This window comes from Pithys albifrons, chromosome 2 (assembly GCF_047495875.1).
Source record: "Pithys albifrons albifrons isolate INPA30051 chromosome 2, PitAlb_v1, whole genome shotgun sequence".
NCBI classification, from domain to species: Eukaryota; Metazoa; Chordata; class Aves; order Passeriformes; family Thamnophilidae; genus Pithys; species Pithys albifrons.
In genome coordinates, this window is record NC_092459.1 from 115,043,922 (window position 1) to 115,067,434 (window position 23,513).

At 47.7% G+C, this 23,513-nt stretch overlaps 2 protein-coding genes across 2 annotated transcripts; both read left to right on the forward strand.

The window, feature by feature from the left end:
* The first annotated feature begins 254 nt into the window (after positions 1 to 254).
* On the forward strand, positions 255 to 9,353 carry LRRN4 (leucine rich repeat neuronal 4). Its single transcript, XM_071548103.1, has 5 exons — positions 255 to 439; positions 1,846 to 2,569; positions 3,760 to 3,964; positions 4,992 to 5,129; positions 6,219 to 9,353. Exons 2-5 carry the CDS (start codon positions 1,882 to 1,884, stop codon positions 8,098 to 8,100), a joined length of 2,913 nt encoding a protein of 970 aa, XP_071404204.1. The 5' UTR covers positions 255 to 439; positions 1,846 to 1,881; the 3' UTR covers positions 8,101 to 9,353.
* A 7,372-nt stretch (positions 9,354 to 16,725) lies between these two features.
* CCT4 (chaperonin containing TCP1 subunit 4) lies at positions 16,726 to 22,854 on the forward strand. The gene is made up of 14 exons (XM_071582172.1): positions 16,726 to 16,972; positions 17,353 to 17,405; positions 17,637 to 17,726; positions 18,424 to 18,532; positions 19,035 to 19,177; positions 19,460 to 19,581; positions 19,670 to 19,802; positions 20,134 to 20,273; positions 20,456 to 20,552; positions 20,875 to 20,985; positions 21,265 to 21,395; positions 21,489 to 21,723; positions 22,256 to 22,369; positions 22,647 to 22,854. The coding sequence occupies exons 1-14, from the start codon at positions 16,855 to 16,857 to the stop codon at positions 22,662 to 22,664; spliced, it is 1,614 nt and encodes a 537-aa protein (XP_071438273.1). The 5' UTR covers positions 16,726 to 16,854; the 3' UTR covers positions 22,665 to 22,854.
* The last annotated feature ends 659 nt before the right edge of the window (positions 22,855 to 23,513 follow it).

Here is a 23,513-nt window from a genome sequence, read left to right on the forward strand (position 1 = left end):
TTTACATCATCCTGACCTGCCAACAAAGGAACACTACAATTCCTCTCCCTCCCCCCGTCAGGGGAAGACGTGAGAGCGGGGACTACTGACATTGATCTTTTCCCTTTATCCCCCTCCTCTTAGACAAAGACAGACAGGAGCAGCCCTCCCTGAGTGTCGGGAAATACGAGCCCTCCCACCCACCTCCCGCCAGGGCCAGAGGAGCAGGGAAGGCTGCCTGGAGCCGCCCCTCTCTAGGCGAGGGAAAAGCTGGATGCGGGGGAGAGAGCCTGGAACAAACCTCGCCTGAGTTTGTGGGCAGAGCCGCGAGCAGGGAAGGCTGGGAACAGAAAAGAGGCATTTCACGCTCTCGGCTGAGTCACCCAAGTGTATAAAATCAAGGCCAGGCAATCGGAGCCGCGCGGAGCGGAGGCACGAGGCAAGCGGGACTTTGGGACAGGTACGTGCGTGCGGATGCGGTTTAGAGGCAGGGATTAAGATTAAATCCAAGACTGGAATCCAGTAGTCCAGTTCTTCCCACCCTTTCCCTGCCATGTGCTGCGGAGCAGGGAATCCAGCAGCTCTGGTGACCGGGAAGCCCTGAGGCTGCTTGGCACTTTCACGGTTCCGTCTGACAAAAAGGACACAGATTACCAACAGACACTATTTTGGTGGTACAGTGTATACGATTTTGCTGGTCCCTACTTCAAACTTGGGATGGCAGCAACGGATGATGATCTGGGCAAGACCTGGCACCATTCATGGAACACAGCAAGTAGCTATTAAAGTTTGGAATAAGTCTGAGATATTTCATACTATGTGAGGTTTAGGTCACCTCCCTATTTAATATATTTTTGGATGAGGAATGATGCCTGGCAGCACAAAAGACAGCTCAGTGAGAAGAGCACTAGTTTGGGGCTGGAGTTAATTCCCTTCTCTGACACAGATTACCTGCGGGGCCTTTCACAAGTCATTTAGCACTTTTTGGTTCTTTTTTAAATGACAAAGACGAAGATGGGGTAGGAGGAGGAGGGAGCACAGAGGGAACTGTAACACTGAATAATAACATGTTTCTTGGCGCTCAGGCCTTTGGGGCCCTGATCCAGGAGCACACTCGGTTCCTGACCGCTTCCACTGCAATGTGGTTCAGGATTTGCTTTTCCAGGCCATCCCTTTCCCAGCAGCTGGGCTCTGCAGCCTGTCAGCACGGGCAGCTGATCGGGAGCCCCAAGTGCCTGCAGGGTCCCCACCGTGCCTGTCGGTCAGAATGGGGCAGAACGGCCCTGGCAGAGCCCACACAAACCCCGGGGTTTTGCTGTTCCAACTTCTGCTAAGTGAAGGAAAACCTTTCCTAACACTTTTACCTGCCCTCTCCATTGCAACTCAGCCCAGTTCGGGCTCCTGTCCTTTAAAATTTGACAATCATCCTCTGGCTTTGCATACTACACTGCTTTGCACAGCCTCACAGAGAACAACCCTTTGCCATGGGCACACCTGCCCTGTTGTTTGGGCATCACCCCGTTGGAAAACTCTTTCCACTGGGCTGATCAAACTGGACACTGCAGCAGGACAACCTGCTGCACTGACGGTGCTGGTCTGAGGTACAACTTAGTTGCTTCTTGCATGAAAACCTGTAGGTACACTTAGACTAAGGCTTCGTGGTATTTCTATCCCCAAGGGTTCATGCTTACTTAGGCTTAATTACAGAATAGCTATTAATTATCACTGATCACTGTCTGGATGTAATAAGAAAGAGCTTTAAAAATGTTTCACTTTTAAATAGCTTGTAGTTGCCGGGGGGGGGTTACAATTTAGCTCTTACCGTTGATGTTTTGTTTTTGCTTCCCTGAAACTAAACCCAAACAGATCTTACGAATTAATTGCAAGTCACTTCGGAGAAGGATGATTTCAGGCTTGCTCATCTTCTCTCTGCTGATGGGGAGTACAGCATCTGGCCCGCTGAGCAGAGCAGAACCTGCAGCCTCCAGGGATGTCACCACCTTTTTCCAACTGGCTCAGGAAGACACTTGGGAGAATGTTAATCTCACCAGCATGTCCTGTGAGGCTCGGAAGAACAGGACCTGGGTCACCCTGCAGCTGACCAACAGCAGCCTGACAGCTTTCCCTGTCTGCCTTCCAGAGGCTCTGGAGACCCTGGATCTCAGCAACAACCTCTTACAAGAGGTGAACGGCTCGGAAATAGCGAACCTTCCGCGGCTGCGTGTCCTTTCGTTGAGGCAGAACCACCTCTGGTCACTCACGTGGGGATCTGAGCCCCTCAGCAGTCTCCTCAAGCTGGACTTGAGCTTTAACAAGCTGTCGTCTGTGCCATCCTGCCACAGCTCTGCCCTGCCTAACCTGAGGTGGTTGTCCTTGGCTGGAAATCCACTTGTGGAAATCCAGCCGCTGGCTTTTTCCTGTTACCCTCAGCTGCAGGCCTTGAACCTCTCTGCGACGCTGCTGGGGCAGGATGACAGCAAGGGAATTAGGGAGTCTGCTTTTGCCATCAGCACAGCTCCCACTGAGGCCACGGACAGGCCTGGAAGCTCCATCAACGTGCTTGATCTGAGCAGGACCTTTCTTGAGAAAAGTAAGTTTCTGGATTTCCCACTGCAAACACGGGGTTTGGTCGGGCTAGGGGAGCAGAAGCCTTGCTGGATGATGAGTCCCATCCTGGCAAAGCCCAGGGTGGAGGGGGAACACCCCACACTGGAAGCTGCAAACAGCTGGGCCAGGCCTGCACAGCACTCTCACACAGAGCAGCCTCCCAAAGGGCAGGCAGAGACCAGACACCATGAAACAGGACTCTTTGTCCCAGTGTAGTCACCCACCTCCATCCTAATTCCACTGTCTGCTACTGACAGTCATCCCGCTGTCAGCCCTGGGATTAGGTTTGGGACACAGAGGAGGAAATTAATTTCTCTTTCCAGACAGGCTGCTGAAATCTTTCTTTGTCCCCACAGCTATTGCTTTGTACCTCTGCATTGAAGGAGCACAGAGAGGAGCTTTTTGTGTCAGCCACAGCCAAATACTTCCGCGCAGGGAGACAATCCCCGCCCTGAGCGGTTTACAGGATATTTTTTTCCTCTTGCCTGCCTGCCCTGCCAGCCCCAGTTTAACAGTGAGGGGCTGAGGCGCACAGATGTTCCACGCCTTGCCCAGCTGCTCTCAGCCTGGGGCAGAGCCGGGGCCTTAGGGGCTGCTCAAGCCAGAGGTGCCACTGCAACTCCCATTTAACTGATACACCACCAAATCTCCCCATTAATTTGCCTAATCCCTCTTGTGAGTAGTGAGTTACACAATTCAGTCATGGGATGGAAAGGACCTTTTGTACCAGACCTATTCTTTCAGTTTCATGCCTCTTGGCTGTTTTTCCTGTGCTAGGAGAAATAAGAAGTTACTTGCCTTTCTTGCACCAGTCAGGGCTCTGTAAAAAATCTCTGATTTCCATCACTTCTCTAAGCAGAGAAATCCGTGTTCATTTAATGTCACCTAACAAGAAACCTGTTCCATATCTCTTATCGGCTTTATTGCCCTTCTATCTTCCCTTCTTTTTCTCTGTCCTATTTTACATATTAAAAACATACATATTACAAAAATGGAGATGCATGGGTGTTTATACACTGCTGTATGGATTTCTGCTCTATTCCTTTCCCAAACAGAACAGCTGCAGAGGATGACAGAGATATTTTATCTATATGAATTCAAACTCTCTTTCTAGGCAGAAATCCACATGAATGCTCAGTTTAGGCCACAGGTATAAATATTTTTCTGCTTTAGTTCAACCAGAGTGGACCAGAGACTTGCCCAACCTCAGATCACTTCACCTGACCGAGATGCCACAATTAAGAAGCCTGGACACTGAGTTTGTCAAGTCCATGCCTGGTCTGCGAGAGCTGCACTGCCAGGACTCCCATTCCCTGGGTTTTGTGAGGACAGAGATGTTTTACAGTGCTCCTCATCTGAGCCATCTCTCCTTTGAGAAGTGAGTTCTTTTCTTTTTTGTTCTTCTTCACAGCACCAGGTGCCTGGGAGCTGACTGTAACAGTTTGCTGTTATCAGATATTTAGGAAGGAGGTGTGGGCTTGCTGTCTCACACACTCCATGAAAACCTGAGATGTAGACCTGATAGAGCTGATACAGCCCAAAGGCGGGGGGCATAAGATTCATAGCACAGTTACTAGTTCCTTGGGATTGCATCCCTCATGCTCCCACTCTCCTGCCTTATCTCCAGTCCCATGGATGGATTCACCCAGTGCTGCTGAGATTAGCACAGATCCACTGAATCCCACTTGTGACACAGACCACACTCCAAGAGCTACAATAGCAATATCCATTGTAGATGGGACTCACTGAGGATTCCCTGCTCTACTAAGGATGAATGCTGAGAGTTTCCTAAAATCTTGGAAACAGACAAAAATCCCATCCCTCCCACTTCTAGTGTGAGAGATTAATGTAGTTCCTTGCTTAGAATTAGTAAAAGCAATGGTTTAGTCTTTATTCTAGAGGTAACACCACTGGGTATGTCACACACCTGAAATACTGAAGAGTAACAAAAGTCTGAAAGTGCTTTATCGAAACAGCACCTAAAATATTTCTATAATATAGGCCCAGGCTATAAGCATATCAGAGAACAGACACTAGAGTGTTGGCTGTGCTCTAGGAACCACTTTCAGGAAAATAAACCCATTTAAAGCGAAAAAAGTCCCACTGGATTCCATCCCTCACTATATTGCCACACCAAATTTACACAGCACTTTCCAATACCTGCAGGAATACCAGTCCAAAGTGCTAAAAATCATAACCCAGACTTAGAGGAGTTGCAGTTAAAGTTCTAGACAAAAGAGCATCTTCTGAGCACGCAGAGAGCAGGATGGTGATTTTAATAACTGGCCAGTGCTGTGGGAACTGGGAACGCTGCCTTGTGCCTTACACACACTGGGATACTGAGTACACTCCATCCTTGGAAGGTAGCTCAGCGTTTGCTAATTACTGAATTTGTTATCTTGCAGCTGTAACCTGAGTTCCTTTGATCCCTGGGACACCAATTCTTCAGGTGGCATCACCATCAACCTGTATGGAAACCCTCTGTTATGTGACTGCCAGCTCTCCTGGCTGCTCTCCAAGCCCAAGAAAGTTGTGCTGCAAAAGTAAGTGAGTTCAAGGAGATTAAATAATGCTCTTCAGAAATAACTTCAATGTGTAAGTTGTTTGGGGACAAGACATTCACCACCATGTAAGTTATTGAAATTCCTTGTGTGTTCTTCCCTTGCATAAGAGGCAGAAACGCAAAATAAAGTCCCTTTCAGGGACAAAGCATAAAGTATTATTAGGTGTGGGTTCTACTTCAGTCTGAGAATAATTCTTTCTATTTCAGAACACATTTCTCTATTAGCTGGAGATAAAAAACGAGCTGGCTTGATGGGCCAGCACTGGGAGCAGGAACTGGAAGACTTTGCAAGATCTTTAGCCAGTTTTCCTCCTTACCCTGCCATTCCCAAGCTTACATCAGCACAGGCAGTTAACAAAACCCCTTGCAAATAGCACCATTTCTCACCTATTGTATTCATGCTCTCCTACAGTTCTACAGACTAATTACAATAAGCTGTATTTAAAAGAAGTACTTTGCATATAAATGATCCCCCTTCCTTTTGAAAGACCACCAGGAAGATTTGTCATCAAATCTCTGAGACAGCAGGGATGTAGACCGTTAAAATTAGATAGTTTGTCATCAGGATGAGCTTAGCAGTTGCATTCTTTACCAAAACTTTAATGTCTGAGTAAAGAAAGAACTCGAGCTTAGTCATTTGAAAGCACATCCGGCAGGCATCATCTCACCTCCAGCTGCTCAAACCAAATGATTTAAGGATCCCGGGAATCCTGTTACATCTCTCTGCATTGTTCCCCTCTTAGTGTGCCTAACACACTCTGACTCTTTTAAGACAAGTTGCCTTGAGCCCCAACACTCCTGATACAGTCCTTGTCCCTAAGGATGTTTCCTCTTGGGCAAAAGATACACCTTTCAAAACCAAACCCCCACTCAGCTAAATTCCCCAGCCAGTGCTGTGGAAAGTCATCTGCCAAGCACAGGACTATCATTAAGACAAATCTAGCTTTGGTCTCGGTTTCGTGTTCTCACTAATATGAAGACAGCAGGTGCCAGTTGCAATCCAAGCAGCCTTGCAGGATTCTGCAATGTTCTTATGGATCTTGACTATTCTATCTTGTCCCCTCTGCAGGGCTCAGGAGACGTTCTGCACATCCCAGGGAGATGGGGGCAGACCTTCAACATCTGTCTCACTGCTAGAGCTCTATGATAAATGCCAGCCTGAGAGCAACGTCACACTCCCCGATTCAAACACACCCTCTCCTGACCACGAGGCTTTCAGCTTTGCCACTGCTGTGGCAACAGCAACAGACTTGGCGCTGCTAACCAGAGACACTGATACCAGCTCCCTGATCCAGAGGGGTGTATTGAGCACAACAGCCAGCCCAGCGCTAACCAGAGACACTGATACCAGCTCCCTGATCCAGAGGGGTGTATTGAGCACAACAGCCAGCCCAGCGCTAACCAGAGACACTGATACCAGCTCCCTGATCCAGAGGGGTGTATTGAGCACAACAGCCAGCCCAGCACTAACCAGAGACACTGATACCAGCTCCCTGATCCAGAGGGGTCTATTGAGCACAACAGCCAACCCAGCACTAACCAGAGACACTGATACCAGCTCCCTGATCCAGAGGGGTGTATTGAGCACAACAGCCAGCCCAGCGCTAACCAGAGACACTGATACCAGCTCCCTAATCCAGAGGGGTGTATTGAGCACAACAGCCAGCCCAGCACTAACCAGAGACACTGATACCAGCTCCCTGATCCAGAGGGGTGTATTGAGCACAACAGCCAGCCCAGCACTAACCAGAGACACTGATACCAGCTCCCTAATCCAGAGGGGTGTAATGAGCACAACAGCCAACCCAGTGCTAACCAAAGACACTGATACCAGCTCCCTAATCCCGGTGGATGTAATGAGTACAATGGCACCACCCGCAACAGAGCCCATGCTCACAAAGGCCAACAATTCCTCCCATGAGGAGGAGGCAGTTGCCAAATCCTCAAGCAATCTCCCTGCCTTCGCATCCGTAACCTCCTTCCCAGTCTTTCTCAACGAGCTCTTTGCTCAGTCCTCAGATTATGGCTCCACAAGTCAAACTCGAATAGAGCAGTCAAAGGGAGAGCTCAGAACGACCCACACAACGTTTCCCCAGGAAGGTCCATTCACCCAGACCACCAGTCATTATTCTGCTGGAGCAACAGGAATTCCCAACACCACAGACCATTTTATTCACTCCGTTGCCAGTCATGCTGGGGAGGGTGCCCAGCAGGGTACCCCACAAACAAGCCCCCCACAGCTGACCTCCTCCAGGAGCAGTTCTCAGCCAGAGCCTGCACCCACTAGACCACCATCACACTATGTTGATGATTACGACTATGATGAACAGCCAAAGGAAACCCCAGTGCAACCAGGACACATCTCCTGTGACTACAACCCTTGCAAGCACCTTCAGAAGCCATGCAGTGAACTTCAGAGTGTGTCCCAGTGCTCATGCCCGGGCATGTCGAGCGAAGATGAGGTTCCAGACCCACCAAGGCTCAGAGAGGTGATTGAAGTTACAGACAGCTCTGCACTGGTTCGCTGGTGTGCCCCGTATTCAGTTGTTCACACCTATGAGCTGATGCTCCATGCCCAAGGCCACGAGGACAGGCAGTTTGTCATGGACAATATTTACCCCACATCCAGGCAGTACACTCTGTATAACCTGTCACCATACACCACCTACAATGTTTGCGTGACTGCTTCAAATAAAGCTGGGTCAAGCCAGGTAACAGGTCAGGAAATTCCAGGTAATTCGTGCACCAGATTTAAAACAAAACCCAGCTACAAGTCTGTCTTTGCTGCTCTGTCTGCAGCAAGTGGATTCTTTCTCATTACCACAATTGTTTTGTCTATATGTCTGTGTAAGGCATGTAAGAAGCCTCACAGTGAGCAGTATGGTACACACTTGGTCTCCTACAAGAACCCAGCGTTTGATTATCCACTAAAACTACAAACCAGTAATTAGCTCTGGGTTATTGTTCTACACATTCAGAGCTCAGTCTCCATCACCTTGGTTAGTTTTTGTGAGACTTCCAAAGCGTCCTTCCTTCAGCAAAACTAGGAACCATCAGAATTTATAACCCTTATGTTTCTAAGGGAGAGCAAACCATCAAAAAAGAATAAGAAGTAACAAAGGTAGTCGATGAGAAAAAGGGCTCTGGACTCTGGTTCATGTTCTAAGCAGCAGCAAAGCTGGACACTAACCTTGAAAAGCTGTTTTTACAATCACCTACAAATGGAGTAGCATAAATTTCATGCAGTGAGAGGCTGCCTGGCCAGCTGTTTGCCTCCAGTATCTCTCATGGACACAGTCAGCTGAGAGCCATGATCCAAGGTGCATCTAGCTGAGCATGACACTGCTTTTATTCACAGAAGGAGGTTGGGGTTTCAATTTTTTAAAAGGTATTACCCAAAAAGAGAGTATTACTGGAGGGGATGAGTGGGCTCAGTGACAAGGTGCTGTGCAGATCTAACTCCATTAACCAGAGGCTGCAGCTGCTCAGCCAAACTTCAGTTCAGGAAAAAGATTAATTGTAAAAAATGACTGTGCAGGATCCTTAGGGCAGGGATAATTGTTTTGTCCTGACTTTGTGTGATGTTGTCCACAGGGAGTCTCCCAAGTGTCTCTGACAGCAGGTCACAGGCAGAGGGCAGTTTGCAGAACAGCAGTGATCCACAGGAGTGGTGAGGGGAGCGTGGTAGCATTTGCTTCCCAGTGGATTTTACGCTGAAGTGATTGTTCTGTCCCAGACATACTTCCCATCTACAGATTTAGCAGGTGATGATTTGGCACACAGAGGCAAAAGGATGAGTAATGAAACGATTTAATGTGTGTGTTGCTGAGACTGAAAAACTGAAATATTACCCACTGGCAGCAAGGAGTTCTGCAGACATCTTTCAGATGAACTTTTGGGTGCTAATTTGTGCTACAATGATAATAAGAGATGCTGACAATCCCAGCTTTGAGCTTGCCATTGAAATTCAGAGAGGTGTTTGTGCAAGGGGAGGGACTTGCCCCAATCAGATACTTTTCCACAGAGTTATGTTCCAGCAGCTGCCTGTTTCTGCTGCTGTATAGACACTGTAAAATGCCCCCAGACCTCAAAGGGAAAGGTGCTGTACAGTGCAAAAGAGTTTCTGTCCTGTTCTTTTTTTAAATGCTTCCAGTATTAACAGAAATAAAAGTTACAGAGCCAAGTTCTGGTTCTTTGTTGAAGACATAGATCTCAGTGTTGTCTTTACTATCTATAACATTTAGCCTGAGAAATAACTCGTTTTGTTGGTTTTGATCAAACTCTCAGCATGTAGTAAGGAAGTGTTTTTATGATGGTAAATTTGTGTTCTCTCCTGTCCTAAGGGCTTTCATTTTGTATGTGCAGAAGGTGGCTCTGCCATCCTCACCACTACGGGCTTGCAGTCCTTTCAGGGGAGTTGGTGGCACTGGCAATGACACTGTCCCATGACTCAAACTCACATGCACATGTAGAAGGATGGCATCACCTTTCACTTTGAAAATCTCTTATTTTCATACCCTGGTAGTTCAGACCTTCCTTTGCTTGGACTTAGGAATTCATATTTACTTCTGGCCTGATTTTTCCTGCATTTTCGGGAAAGTTTAGTGAGTAGGAACAGATGACAGGCGTTACTTCATCTGAAGTGAGCAAATGACTCAAAGACTCATTTTCCCAAACTGGGGCAGAGATCATTGATTCCCCTGTGTTTGTACAACAAGAGACCTTGGCTGAGGTATTTGGTTTTACCAGAAACAGCTTAGCTCTAGAAGAAGACAAAAGAAAAGATAATACAAGTGAAAATACAGATTGTTCCAACTTCCCTTTGCCACACTGCAGCTCATAATCGTTGAACTAGAAAGCCACAAAACTCAGTAGATGCTTTGCCAGTAACAGAATTTGACTTCCCAGAGGATCAGTGACCAGGGCACACTCCAACCTGACACTACCTGGAAGTGCAACCTCACATCAGCTTCAGTGTCTTGAACCTGTGAGATGCAGGTTTGTCACAACTGATCATTCCAATCAAGTCTCACTCCAGCCTCTCCTGAATTCCACAGCCAAGGCAACACCTCAGAGCCTCCCCTTCTTTAAAAGTGCCCTTCCTGAAAGCCACACAAATGTATGTCACCCTCCACAGCCCAGTTCCATCCCCCAGCCAGGGCAGTGCCTCCCCCCTGCCTGATCACACTCAACCCTTCCACAAGTGGGATGCAAAAGATAGAGCAGCAGGATTCAAAACATGGGACTTGTATTTATTGACACTTATGGTAAGTATCAGTCCTTCAAGTGCAGAAGTGAGGGGTTTTATGCTACTACCACTTAATAATTTCATCAGTTTATTTTAGTCTTTTCCTCTGTTTGAATCAGTGCTTCTCTGACTTCACTTTTCCCTGATATTTGTGCTAAGCTACAGCAAGTCTTGCTAGGATATATTATATAGATACTCTGAAATAATTTCTAAGTTATGAAAGCTAATGGCTTTATTCTGCCACACTTGAAAAATTCCAGCTTGGATAAAAAAGTCCTTCCTGTATTCCCACCCAGAACTCATGTGTCTTGTAAAGAGCTGCTGCAGCTTAAGAACAGACAAAATGGCAATTTTGCCAGAGAGCAACTCTCATTAGAGGAAGTCACAACATTTTCAAAGTAAGTATTCAAATATAAAGCCCTTCTTTGGAAGCACTGCCTATTGGTAGTTGTTAAAAAGGATGTAAACTTCTAGAAAAACTCCATCACCACGTTATCCCCTCTAGGTATCTTATTGTAACTGCATCTACTGATTTAGAAACTGAACTGTAACAAGCAATATTTTAATCAATAGGGCAGAGTTATCTTGTAGCCCATTTTCTGGTTTCTACATAGCCCAAGTATAACTGCAGACAAAAATGTCATCCCACTCCCCACCCTCAAAACCCAGAGCTGTCCTTGTAAACACAACTTAAAACCGGTTTGGATATTTCCAGTATTTCCACTGCTGTGGCTGGACCCAAGCAGTGCAGTCACAACTGTCACGGTGCTGTTGGGGACTGGAGCAGCGAGGAGAACAGCCAGGGGGCCCAACGAGACTTTCCCTCCCACGCACAAAGCCATGTTAGCCCCTCTTTGCTCCGCCTGATTGTCCCTCCCCCTCTTCCTGCTTGCACCCAAGAGCAAATACTGTTTGTACTTCCAGCTTCAAACACATCACCCTTTGGCAGCATGGCTGGGGTAACCACACACCCCTGAAACAATTTTAAAAGCTATCAAAAGCCAAACCATTAAAACCCTATAATTAATATTCCACTTACTGTTTCACTGCTCCTCTTGTCCTGTTGCTCTGTGAGAGGAAGATCACTTGGGGGTGGCACAGAGAGCATTTCAATACATCTTTTGAACAGCTTGTGTGTTTTTCTCCCTGGTTTTAATTCCTAAGAAGAAAGTCTTACCAAGATCCTTCTCCATTTGCTTGTCAGAACCAAGTCCAAGCAAAGGACGTCCACAGCAGCCAGTGGTGCCTGTCGGTACATCCCCAGGGTGTCATGGCACAAGTGCCTGCTGCTGTGTCTCTATAGCACTTGAAAATCAGTCTCTGAGTCTCATGGTGTCTCCCAGCAGAAACACTCTGAGGAAAGGAGCTGATCCCTGAAAAGGCCTCTATACAGCAAAAAAAAAGCAGCTCTCTAAGGGCCAGAACCCTCGCTGGCTGTGAGGGAACAGAGAGGGACCACCTTGGTTTTGGTGCACCAAAAGTCATTTCGAGAAGCAGTCGCTGAGAGCCCTGCAAGCAGTGGGTGGAAAGCCCCGAGCAGCACGAGGTGCTTCAGCCTGACCCTGACCCTTCTCGCTGACAGAAGGGAGCCTGATTTGGAGAGAGGTCCCAGGCACTGAATGGGCCAGCTGGGAGATGATGCACCCCAAGGCAGGGAGCTCACACCACACGTCTGGCTCCACCAGCCTCTTCATGGAAGGATGCACCAGTCAAACCACCACACTCAGGACTGCTCTGAGGGCTCAGGATCTTGCTGGTCAAGCAGCCTCAGATTTCCTCTTTACCTGTGAAATACAGAAATATTTATCACAGGTGAGAAGATGTTTCATATTTGCAGAGATATTCATAAAAGAACACGTTGAAACTCCTGGTGCTTTTTCTTTCTCTCAGCTCTCCAAAGGATGCAGTTTGTTCTGCAGCAGGGCAATGTACTACAAAGGTACTGTATTACTCTCTGAAGAGTAATCCAACAAATACTAATATTCTGAAATACGTTCAGGAGGGAACCCCTTAGAGCAGGGCTAGCGTTCTGCTGGCACCTAGAGGGAGAAGGTGGAATCACCTCCCCAGGGACTCTCCCACGTGGAAATACTCATGCTTCCACCGAAGAACTTCAGCCCGCACCGTACACCGAGGCTCACTGACTTACAGCACCCATGTGCTCAGCTGTGTGTCCCTACCCACTCACACGTGAAGGGAAACGAGGCAGAAGTGCTGAGAATTAACAGCAGCAACAGTCCCAGACTCACAAACTGTTACTCAGCAGCTTGTCTGTCCCTGCCTCTAATTCTTTTTGCAGCCTTATGACCAGGAATTTCTCTGCCAACTTGCCACGGATAAGGAAAAATGTAAATTTTTTTCTTAACAATAAGAAGGGAAAATCAGAAGAAATGGAGTAAAAGAACCCCAAGAAAACCTATAAAACCAGAATCCCTCTCTCACTGTCTCCTCCAGGAGGTGGAAGCAGTGATGCAGCTATCCCTGCCAGGGAGGGCTGGCAGCTCCTGCAGGGCTCAGCCCCAGGCACCACAAGCCATAATTTCAGGGATCAAACTCCAGGTAGAAAAGGGAGAAAAAAAACCATAAAAAACCCCACACACATAGCATTAGTCAGAGACTTTCTTCTTCTTTGAAAAACCTCACAGCTACTTGCTGTGCAAAATATTTTGTGCTGGGAAGGCACGAGTCTTGTGCTTATTAAATTTTTAGAAGCCACTTGCTCTTATCAGAGAGTGATTAAGTAATGGTACTTAATAACTTATCTAAGGCCATGGGGTGAAATGATGTCACGCTCTTTTTGGCAATCATTCCCTCTGCTGTCATCACCACCACTGGCAGTGGTTTGGTCCCTCTGCCTGAGTTAAATAAAACTTGGAAAGCCACAGAACATGGTGCCAGAATCAAATACCCCAGAGGGCAAAGCTCTGTCCTCAGCATGCCTTTGATTAAAAATCTCTCTTCTCTGTGCAGCTACCTATTCACACAAAGCCAGAAATGCAGAGTTTCTACATTTAGTCAAAATCAGGTCCAAGTCCTGTTTGAAGGACAGAGTACTAAGCACACAAATCTCATTTTTTCAAGAAATTAAGCTAAAAATAATTACAACCCCAGGATTACACGTGTGTGTTTTCTGTGTGGTTTGTTATTGTCTCACTGCTCCTTGGAAATGCTGGAAAAGGTCAGAACAGCCAGAAATTATGATGAGGGTACAGAAAACTATATAATGTGCAGGTAATTCCGAGTCTAAGCTCAGCTCTAAGGCAAATCTGAAAGGCTTCAGAGTGGTGGCTTTAAACATGACCTTGTGACACATTTGGTGCTTTGGGTCTGGTGCTGAAAGCTCGGCCGTCACCCTGGCCTGGGGCACTTCTGCAGCAAGTCTGATAGGTGGGAAGATGGATGATCTTGGAGACCCCTCCCATGAGCAACACCAAAGGATGAATCCCTAAGAAATGTCTCTCCTGGATCCGCATTAACAACCAACACATGGGTCAAAGGGACACTGCAGGAGGAATCATAACCATGAGGCTGCCCCTAAATACCTGCAAATAAGAGGAAAAATAATCTCTGTTTCACATAGAATGAAGCAAAAAACTGAGTAGCAGCCAAAGCCCTAAACAAAAGTCAACAGCTTGATAGTGTCTGCTTATCTAAATTACAGACAGCAGGTAACAAGTCATGGCAGCAAGAGATAAACCACAGTGCCTGCTCTGGATCAGTCTCCAGCCAAGGCCACCTTCAAGCCTTGCAGGGACCTGAACCCAAATCAAACCACAGCCAGGGGGCTTCTGCTGGACACAGAATGAGGCAGATGAAGAGGCAGAGGATGACAAACCCCTTAAATGAGCCAGGCAAGTCAGGATGTACCTTCCTCTTCACTCCAGTACAAGCCTGCTGGCTGATGCAGCCCTCACTCTGCCCTGAAGCTCCAGGGAAGGATCCCTGCCGGACCAAATTTGTTAGTAAGGAGGGAGCCACTAACCACAGCAGCCCTAAACTTAGCTCAGCAGCTCCCTGCAGACCAACTAAACCCCAGACTCCACCCAGCAGTGGGACAAACCTTGACCCCAAATGATTCCCAGCACTGGAGGGGCTGGTTTTGCCAACCACAGGGCTTTGTGTAACAGGGTGGCTGTGACAGCATCAGATCTAACATTCATTTCCTTCAAAATTCTGGAAAATCCTTGCTCCTAACCCTAGGGCAACACTGAGAAGCACGTGATAACTGCTGGGAACAACACAAAGCTGATCCTTAACCCGAGGTGACCAGCCATAGCAACCTGAACATACCCCAACAGCTCCTTTAAAAGCCCGGCTAGAACATTCCATCGCTGTTACATATGCAGGGTTGGTACTGTTCCCATCAGTGCTTGGGGGAATTTAGGAGCAGGGTCAGGGGTCCCAGTGAATTCAGTCATTTAGGGTGTGTTTCTGATCATTTTGGAGGTGATATAAAACCAGATTAACATGCAGGTGATATGAATCAAGATAATTACTGATGACCTTTCCCCCATGCATGACCTGGATTACCTCTTTACCCTTGCACTTAAAACTGTTTTCTTCTCTGCCTGTTAAAAACTGAATATTAAAAGGCAAACACCATTCACTTCCAAAACCTCCTCTCATTTATCTGTGTTTCAATGGTGCATAAATCCAGAAAAATAAAAATCAAAAGCGACTGCCAAAAATGAGAGATGATGAAATCACGTGACTATGGAATGTTTTTTTTTCCCCATTTTTTTATTCTGGCAACTGTACAAATGTTTGATTTTGATGTCTCACCATATGAAGCTGTTGCTGGCACTAGAAAATTGCTCACCATGAGGGCGTTTCACTTGCAACAAGCTCCTGGCACACTTGGAAATGGAAAACAACCTCAAGAGCTCCCATCCTTCACATGTTTCTTATAACATCTGACATCAGCAGGGCCTTGGATAATTGTCCCTACACAGGAGCACTTTAAACCGTGACTTTTCATACCCAGCCAGAGATATACCACAAAAATCAAAGTTTTTAGGTATCACATGGACATTTTTCTTCCAGCGACAGCTCTTTTTTTTGAGCTGCTGTGTCTTAGTTTGAACAAAATGAATTCACTTTGCAGATTCAAGCATGTGCTTTGCATCCAAACCACGTCATGTTTGCGTTCTCTCTCAGGTGAGGAAAACAATTTTAATAGCTACCCAGAAATCAATTTTTAAAAAGCATACAGAAGCTTCTTATAGCGATAGAGTAATTGAGGGAAGTTCATCCTAAGAGGTATAAGCTCTTTTTCAACTCTAACATTATTTTTACTGGTAATAAAGCCTACCTTTCTATAATGGTGATACAAGCTGAAATGAGTCCCTCAGACACAAGGGAAGTTCAGGGTGTTACAATATACATTGGGGTTTTTTTCCTGTAATTCAAGCCTGTCTAACTTTACTTGAGACAAAGCTGCTGCTTAAAGCCCTTCTGGCAACGGGTTCTGCAAAAAGATGAAAGACATAGGTGCTCAAAACCTACCCAGAACAGGTGGGGTGGCACAGCAGGTGCTGGACTGAGCAGGGAAAGCTGCAGGATGCCAGAGGGAGACAAATAAAGGGGAATGGCTGGGCTTGCCTGGCCCTGGGTCAGGGCAGGACAGGCACAGCCACACCGACACTGTCGTGCGGCAACCGGAGCTTGTGCGGCACCAAAATAAGGCTTTTATAAGAGCCACTTGCCAACCCAGGGCTGCAGGACCCGCCTCGCCCCGTCCATCCCTCATGGCGATTCCCGGGCTCTCCCGCCCCGTCCGTCCCTCAGAATGATCCCGGGCTCTCCCGCCCCTCCCTCGAGACCGTCCCGGGCTCTCCCGCCCCGCCCCTCCCTCCCTCGGGACCATCCCGGGCTCTCCCGCCCCGTCCCTCCCCCGAGACCATCCCGGGCTCTCCCGCCCCGTCCCTCCCTCCCTCGGGACCGTCCCGGGCTCTCCCGCCCCGTCCCTCCCTCCCTCGGGACCGTCCCGGGCTCTCCCGCCCCGTCCCTCCGTCCCTCCGTCCCTCCGTCCCTCGGGACCGTCCCGGGCTCTCCCGCCCCGTCCCTCCGTCCCTCGGGACCGTCCCGGGCTCTCCCGCCCCGTCCCTCCCTCCCTCGGGACCGTCCCGGGCTCTCCCGCCCCGTCCCTCCCTCAGGACGGTCCCGCCCCTCCTTGGCGCCCCCTGGCGGCCGCTCTCCCTCAGCGCAGCGCGCGGTCCCGCCGGGCGGGAAAAACCCGCTCAACGCAAGGGCCCCCCTCCATAGGTGTCCGCGGCGTTCGCCGGCCGGCCGGCCGGCAGGCGGCGTTTGCTAGCGGCGCGCAGGCGTGCGGCGGGCAGCCCCGGTATGCGGCGGTGTGGAAGGCCCCGTTCTGGAAGCATCCCCGGGCCCATCCCGGTGTGTCCCTTCCCATCCCGGTGTGTTCCATCTATCCCGGTGTGTCCCATCTATCCCGGCCATGCCTGACAGCGCGGCCGCCAGAGCCCCCGCCGGGGCCGCCAGCAAAGCCAAGGGTGCCTACCAGGACCGCGACAAGCCCGCCCAGATCCGTTTCAGCAACATCGCGGCCGGCAAAGGTGCGGCGGGGCCGGGTCGGGCCCGCGCGGGAGCGATCCCGGCGGGAGGGTGTCCCTGGGAGCTGGAATTCCGCGCGTTTAGGGGCTGAGGTGGACGGGGGTGCCCCTGGGGCGAGCGCGGGGTGCACCGCGTGTTTTTGCTGTTCCTCGGGTGTAAAATGGCTGCAGTGGAACCATCAGGTGTTCATTGATTTAAAGGAAAGGATTGTGGGGGGCAGTCCTGATACTGCAGCGTTTTACAGCATTTCATTATTTAGGAGCATTTAGGATATCCGGGAACTGCTTGACAGTGGGAGGCACTTAATGTTTGTAAGCCATTTAAATGGTGGAGTGTTTGTGGTTGTTCAGTTCAGCTTGCAAACCTTTCTTTCTCTTCCCAGCTGTTGCCGATGCAATTAGAACAAGCCTTGGACCGAAGGGAATGGATAAAATGGTAAACTCTTTTAATTTTTTCCATTTTTAAAGCATTAAGCTTACTGGAGATACAGTAAATTCCACGTGTCCAGTGTAGGATAGCACCTTTTGCCTCAGTTCATTCCCAGGTTTCAGTTACTGGAGGGAAAGTGAGGACTAAACAGGTTTGGGAAGTGAAGCACTTTGTGCTGTCTCAGATCAAAGCTCTGCAGTTGCTGAGCAGAGCTGTGTTCCTGCCCTCCTTTCCCAGATCCAGGATGCCAAAGGAGATGTGACAATCACCAACGATGGTGCCACCATCCTGAAGCAGATGCAGGTCCTGCACCCTGCAGCCAAAATGGTGAGTGGTTCCCTTCCCATTGCTGGGCAGGGGTTTGTGCTGCAGCTTCGTTTCTGGGGTGAGGAGACACAGGGACACGTCCTGTGGGTTTGAGGAGCATCACCCAGCAGGGACAGAGCAGTTTTTGGGCACTGTGCTCAGGGAACCTTTATTCTGCTCAACAGTTATTTCTTACCCAGTGTTCCTTATGCACAATCCTCTGGACATGTTTAAGGCATGAAAAAGCCCAGCCCAAACCCTCATCTGTCACTTCAGGAATGTCCCAAACCACTGGGGCAGAGGGGGATGAGTTGAGTTCTGCTCAGGTGGTGTGAGGATACAGCAGCCTCATCCTTGGGATGTTCAGTGAACTCCTGGAGGTGATTGTGGTTGGAGGTGGAAATGAGCCTCCTGTGACCCTCCTCCAGGGAAGGGAAAGGTAAACCTGCTGGATTGGTGTGCTCAGTTTTAAATTTGGGAGAAAAGCTTTGCCTCTGTAAGTGATTTGCTTTACCACAGCTTTATTTCAGCCAAGCAGGGTACAAGTGTGGGCAGGAAGTTGCAAAAGGTACAGCCTTCAAAGTAGAAAAGACATGATTGGACCTGATACAAAGTTAATTTCAGTAGTGCTGCATTCCTGGATATCTCCTGTCATTTTATTATTGTGTTTGCAATTAAGCATCATTGTATATATAAATTTCTGTCATAACTTCTCCAGTTGGTGGAGCTGTCAAAAGCACAAGATATTGAAGCTGGTGATGGCACAACATCTGTTGTTGTCATTGCTGGAGCTCTTTTGGATGCCTGTTCCAGACTCCTGCAGAAAGGTAAATAAATATGTATATATATATATTTAATATGCAGGTAGTGAAGCCTTCTGTGCACTTGTACATGTGTGGCAAAGCTTAAAGTAGCTGCTCTCAGCTGAGAAGATAAAGGGTGTATCCCACTCCAGGGAAATTGAGGAGCTTCCTGCAGAACTGTGGGAAACGCTTTGAAAACCTGATGTGAAATCAGTCAGGCTCCTCACAGGCATCACCTGAGCAGCAGCAGCTCTGGGGGTGCCAGGGGGAAAGAGAAATTGGTGTTTCAGGGCTTGTCTGTGAGGGCACATTATTTGGAATGTTCCAGCTTTTCCCTCAGTTTTAACAGTGGAAAGTATTTAAGGGAGGCCACACCCCCCTGAAGAACAGGTTGTTGAAATGCCTTTGATTTATTCTGACCTCAGTGTCTTGAGTTTTAAAATGGCAAAAGGAAGTGAAGAAACAACCAAAAACCATTGCTTTGAAAGTGTGAACTGCCCAACAGCCTTTTTTTGTGTACACCCAGGAATTCACCCCACCATCATTTCGGAGTCGTTCCAGAAAGCTCTGGAAAAAGGCATTGAGGTGCTGACCAACATGGCACAGCCAGTGGAGCTGAGTGACAGGGAGACTCTGCTCAACAGCGCCACGACTTCGCTCAACTCAAAGGTACAGCAGCCAGGCCAGGCCTTCCAGCTGCTCCCACTTCCTGACAACACCCTGCACTCTGTAAATCCAGGCTCAGAAGTCTTCCTTTAGGATTCTTCTAAGAGAAATTCAGTTATGTTCTGTTGCCCCACCAGCTGTGCAGCAGCCATTAAGGAAATGGCTTGGAGGGGAAAACAAGCTTTGATTCAAAATTCCCAAGTCAAACCCTGAAATACAACAACAGTACTCTTTGGAAATTGCTGCTTATGAGTGTTAAATCTCCTTTATTATTAAATCCCTTAGGTTGTGTGTCAGTACTCTAGTCTGCTTTCTCCAATGAGTGTGGATGCAGTGATGAAGGTGATTGACCCCAGCACAGCCAACAGTGTGGACCTCAGAGATATTAAAATTGTTAAGAAGTTGGGGTAAGAAATTACTTGTACTTAGATAAATTTTGTCTCTGTGAAATACACTTCCCAGAGTGCTGCACTCATGAACTGTGTTTGTTTCCAGAGGCACAATTGATGATTGTGAACTGGTTGAAGGACTTGTCCTGACTCAGAAAGTGGCAAATACTGGCGTAACCAGAGTGGAAAAAGCCAAAATTGGCCTCATCCAGTTCTGCTTGTCTGCTCCAAAGACAGATGTAAGTCACACTGGGACTGGAACCTCACGCTCTAGGACTTGGGAGATGCAAATGTAATGATAGCACAGGGTTTTTTAGGGTTCTGTGATGTCATCTCTGCCACAGCTCAGAGGGAAGGTCTGCTGAGTAATGCATACTCTGAACTCTTAAAAACTCTTATAGTTGGTAGTAAAGCCTGAAATGTTTAAAATGCTGAACTATCTCAATTAAGATGTATTTTACTGTCGTGCTCATTGGCTTTGAATCACAGGGTCCTAAGTTAAAGATCACAGAACATTTTGACACTTGCTTTGAAGTCAGCAGTTGCTCATTATTTTCTGCTCTTGAATAGATGGACAACCAGATTGTTGTTTCTGATTATGCTCAAATGGACAGAGTGCTGCGTGAGGAGAGAGCCTATATCCTGAACCTGGTTAAGCAGATAAAGAAGGCTGGCTGCAATGTGCTGCTCATCCAGAAGTCTATTCTCAGGTGTGTTCATAGCAAGTGTGTGCTTCAGGGAACAACTGGAATTGTTTGGGAAAGCTGGAAAACACAGTAACAGTGACTGTACCTTTAGAAAGACTGTCATTGTATTCTGAGTTTCCTGACATCCTTACTCTGTACTCTGAAGGATTTGAGCACTGTGGCCTGACTCCTGCCCTCTTTTCCAGGGATGCTCTCAGTGACCTGGCCCTCCACTTTCTGAACAAAGTTAAGATCATGGTGGTTAAAGACATTGAAAGAGAAGACATTGAGTTTATATGTAAGGTAAAGTGCGTTATAGAATGTAAGTGGCTGCTAAAGTAGCATCAGTGTTTAAAATCCACCTCAAACTTAACTGCCCAGCCAGGGCCAGTTTATTAGGACACTTTGCCAAGTTTCATGTTTTGACTGTAATCCAAGAGCACACATTTCCCTGAAAACTATTCCTGTTCTGCTGAGCAGTCACACTTCCAGAAGGATTCAGGATGGATGTAAAAGCCACAGTCCTGACTGCATTTTGCTGTAATAAGCAGAAGAACAACATGCAGGGTACTTGCTGACTCTGCATTCAGCTTGTGGATTAATTTTTTTCCCATTACTTTTTCAGACCATTGGAACTAAGCCTGTGGCTCACATTGACCAGTTCACCCCTGACATGCTGGGCTCTGCTGAGCTGGCAGAGGAGGTCAACCTGAACGGTTCTGGGAAACTAGTAAAGGTGAGTGAGGGACAAAATGTTAGTACCATCTTAACCTCTGCCAGTTGTTTTAGTAATAATTGCTAACTTTAATGGTTTTTACTCCTGAATTTACTACATTTAAATACCTACTTCAAAGTTCTGAGCACCATTAACCTGAGAAGTGCTGTGGTTTTGCTTGGCCAGACATCAGTGCTGTGACAGAACTTGAAATCACCAGTGCAAGTGTCTTTTTGACCAGAATATATTTTACCCCCCCCAAGTCTTAGTATTTTCTTAGTATTTGTTTTTATGTTGTAGATTACAGGCTGCACAAACCCTGGAAAAACCGTGAGCATCGTGGTCCGTGGGTCCAACAAGCTTGTCCTGGAGGAGGCCGAGCGCTCCATCCATGACGCCCTGTGTGTCATAAGATGCTTAGTTAAGAAAAGGTAACACCTCTGGTTCATGCAGTGTATTAATGGCACACAAAGCCTGACTTTGTGCAGCTGTGTGAGGTGAGGTTTGGTGTTCTCTGTGCCCAGAGCTCTGATTGCAGGGGGTGGGGCCCCCGAGATCGAGCTGGCGCTTCGCCTCAACGAGTACGCCCGCACCCTCAAGGGCATGGACTCCTACTGCGTGCGCGCCTACGGAGACGCCCTGGAGGTCATCCCCTCCACCCTGGCCGAGAATGCTGGGCTCAACCCCATCTCCACAGTGACAGAGCTGAGGAACAGACATGCCCAAGGGGAGAAAACAGCTGGCATTAATGTCAGGAAGGTAAGAGGAGTTGGAACACCTGGGTGTTATGAGGAAAGTGCTTTGCTGTAGGGTTGGACTAGTGAGAGGGCAAGGTCATGTCTTACTGTGGTAGTCTCCCTAAAATTAGTATTAAGAGAAATCACAAGTTGTTCTGCCAACAGCACACCCTGAGCATTGATCACAGGAGGTATTAAAAGCTGTACCCACAGGAAAAGAAATGTCCCCTGTGTCTCTACCAAAGCATTTCAGCTACAATAGCTCCATTTAGAATCACCCGTCTGTATGATCTGCAATGGAAGGTGCTCATGGGTTTGGAGTAGAATCATACCCCAGTTTCTTTTTAGTTTCTCTGCTGACCTTTTCTCTTGGCTAATTTTGACAGCATAGGTTAGTGCTTGGGTGGAGATTGTTCTGTAATGCTCCTGGTGCAGATAGAAGAGTACAAGCCTTGTATAATCTAGGAGTGGACTGTCCTCAGGACTCTACCAATAGAATATGTGCTAAATCTGTGTTCTGAATTGCACAAAGTAAAGGCTCCTTGTTCTCACAGGGTGGCATTTCCAACATCCTGGAGGAGCTGGTGGTGCAGCCTTTGCTGGTGTCTTTGAGTGCACTGACTCTGGCGACGGAAACCGTGCGCAGCATTCTCAAGATCGATGACGTGGTGAGTAGTGTCGGCATCTTTCCTGCACAAGCACCAGGATAATTCATGTCATTAACTTGCTGTGCTTCAGAACAGAATTACTGTGTAGTTTATGTTTATGTGCTACTTAAGACCATTTGACCTTTTAGTAATGGCAGTTGGAACAAAATTAAATGCTTTATAAATACTGCACCTTAAAGCAAGGAATTAAAATCACTAAACCCCCAGGATCTTTAAGCAAAGAAGTAATTGTGATGTGTCCTGTGATTTCTTATGCCTGACTGTGAACTCTTTGCAGGTGAACACGCGAGGGTAGGCTGAGATGGAGGAGGGGACTGTGCCCAAGGGACCCTGCCCTGGAGCCTGGAATACGGTTTCCTCACCAAAAGCCCCTGTGTGAACTGTCTTAAACTCCACTGAGGCTGCTGTACTTTGGATCAGGTTAACTTAACAGTTCCTGTTTTCAAAAAAGAAATGCTGTTTGTCAATAAACACACAGTAACTTACCAAGTGTTTATTTCTTGCCGATTTATAAAACAAACATTGTTACATTTGCTTTTCTGTGCTCCCACTTAGCTCTGGAAAGTTCAACAGCACCTTGGCTCAAGTGATGTGTTCTGAGAGCTCTCCTGAGGTGCACTCTGGTGACACGCTGGCTCAGAGCTGCTGCTCCTAAAGCTGCCCCCAAGGGAGTGGTGTTACTGCCCCTCCTGAGGCCAGGCTGGAGGGGAGGAGGGTCTGTGCAGTGAGAGCACTGCGGAGCACTATCACATTCCTTGCTCTGTTCTGTCTCCTGAAGCTGGCAAGAGATTCCTGATGCCATCATGTGATCCAAATATTACAAAGGGTTCCCTTTACAAGTGGTTTCCTGTCCGTCCCCCCAAATGGTTTTTCCCAAAACTGGCTGAGAAGTCAAAAAGCACACCATTCTATAATAATGCAAATTACACTTTTGCAACTTCTAATTCTTAGCCTGACATTTTGAATTACCTCTTCCATCTCCATTATTGCTCTACTGAAAGAACCTGATTCCTCTTTATCTTTAAAGGAGAGCATTCCCTGAGCTGAACTCACACTTCCATTCACAACTGGTTGGAGCTGGAGCTTTTGAGGAATCTTCCACCATGCTATTGACCTGCTGTGGCTGAAATACTCTCCTGTGACT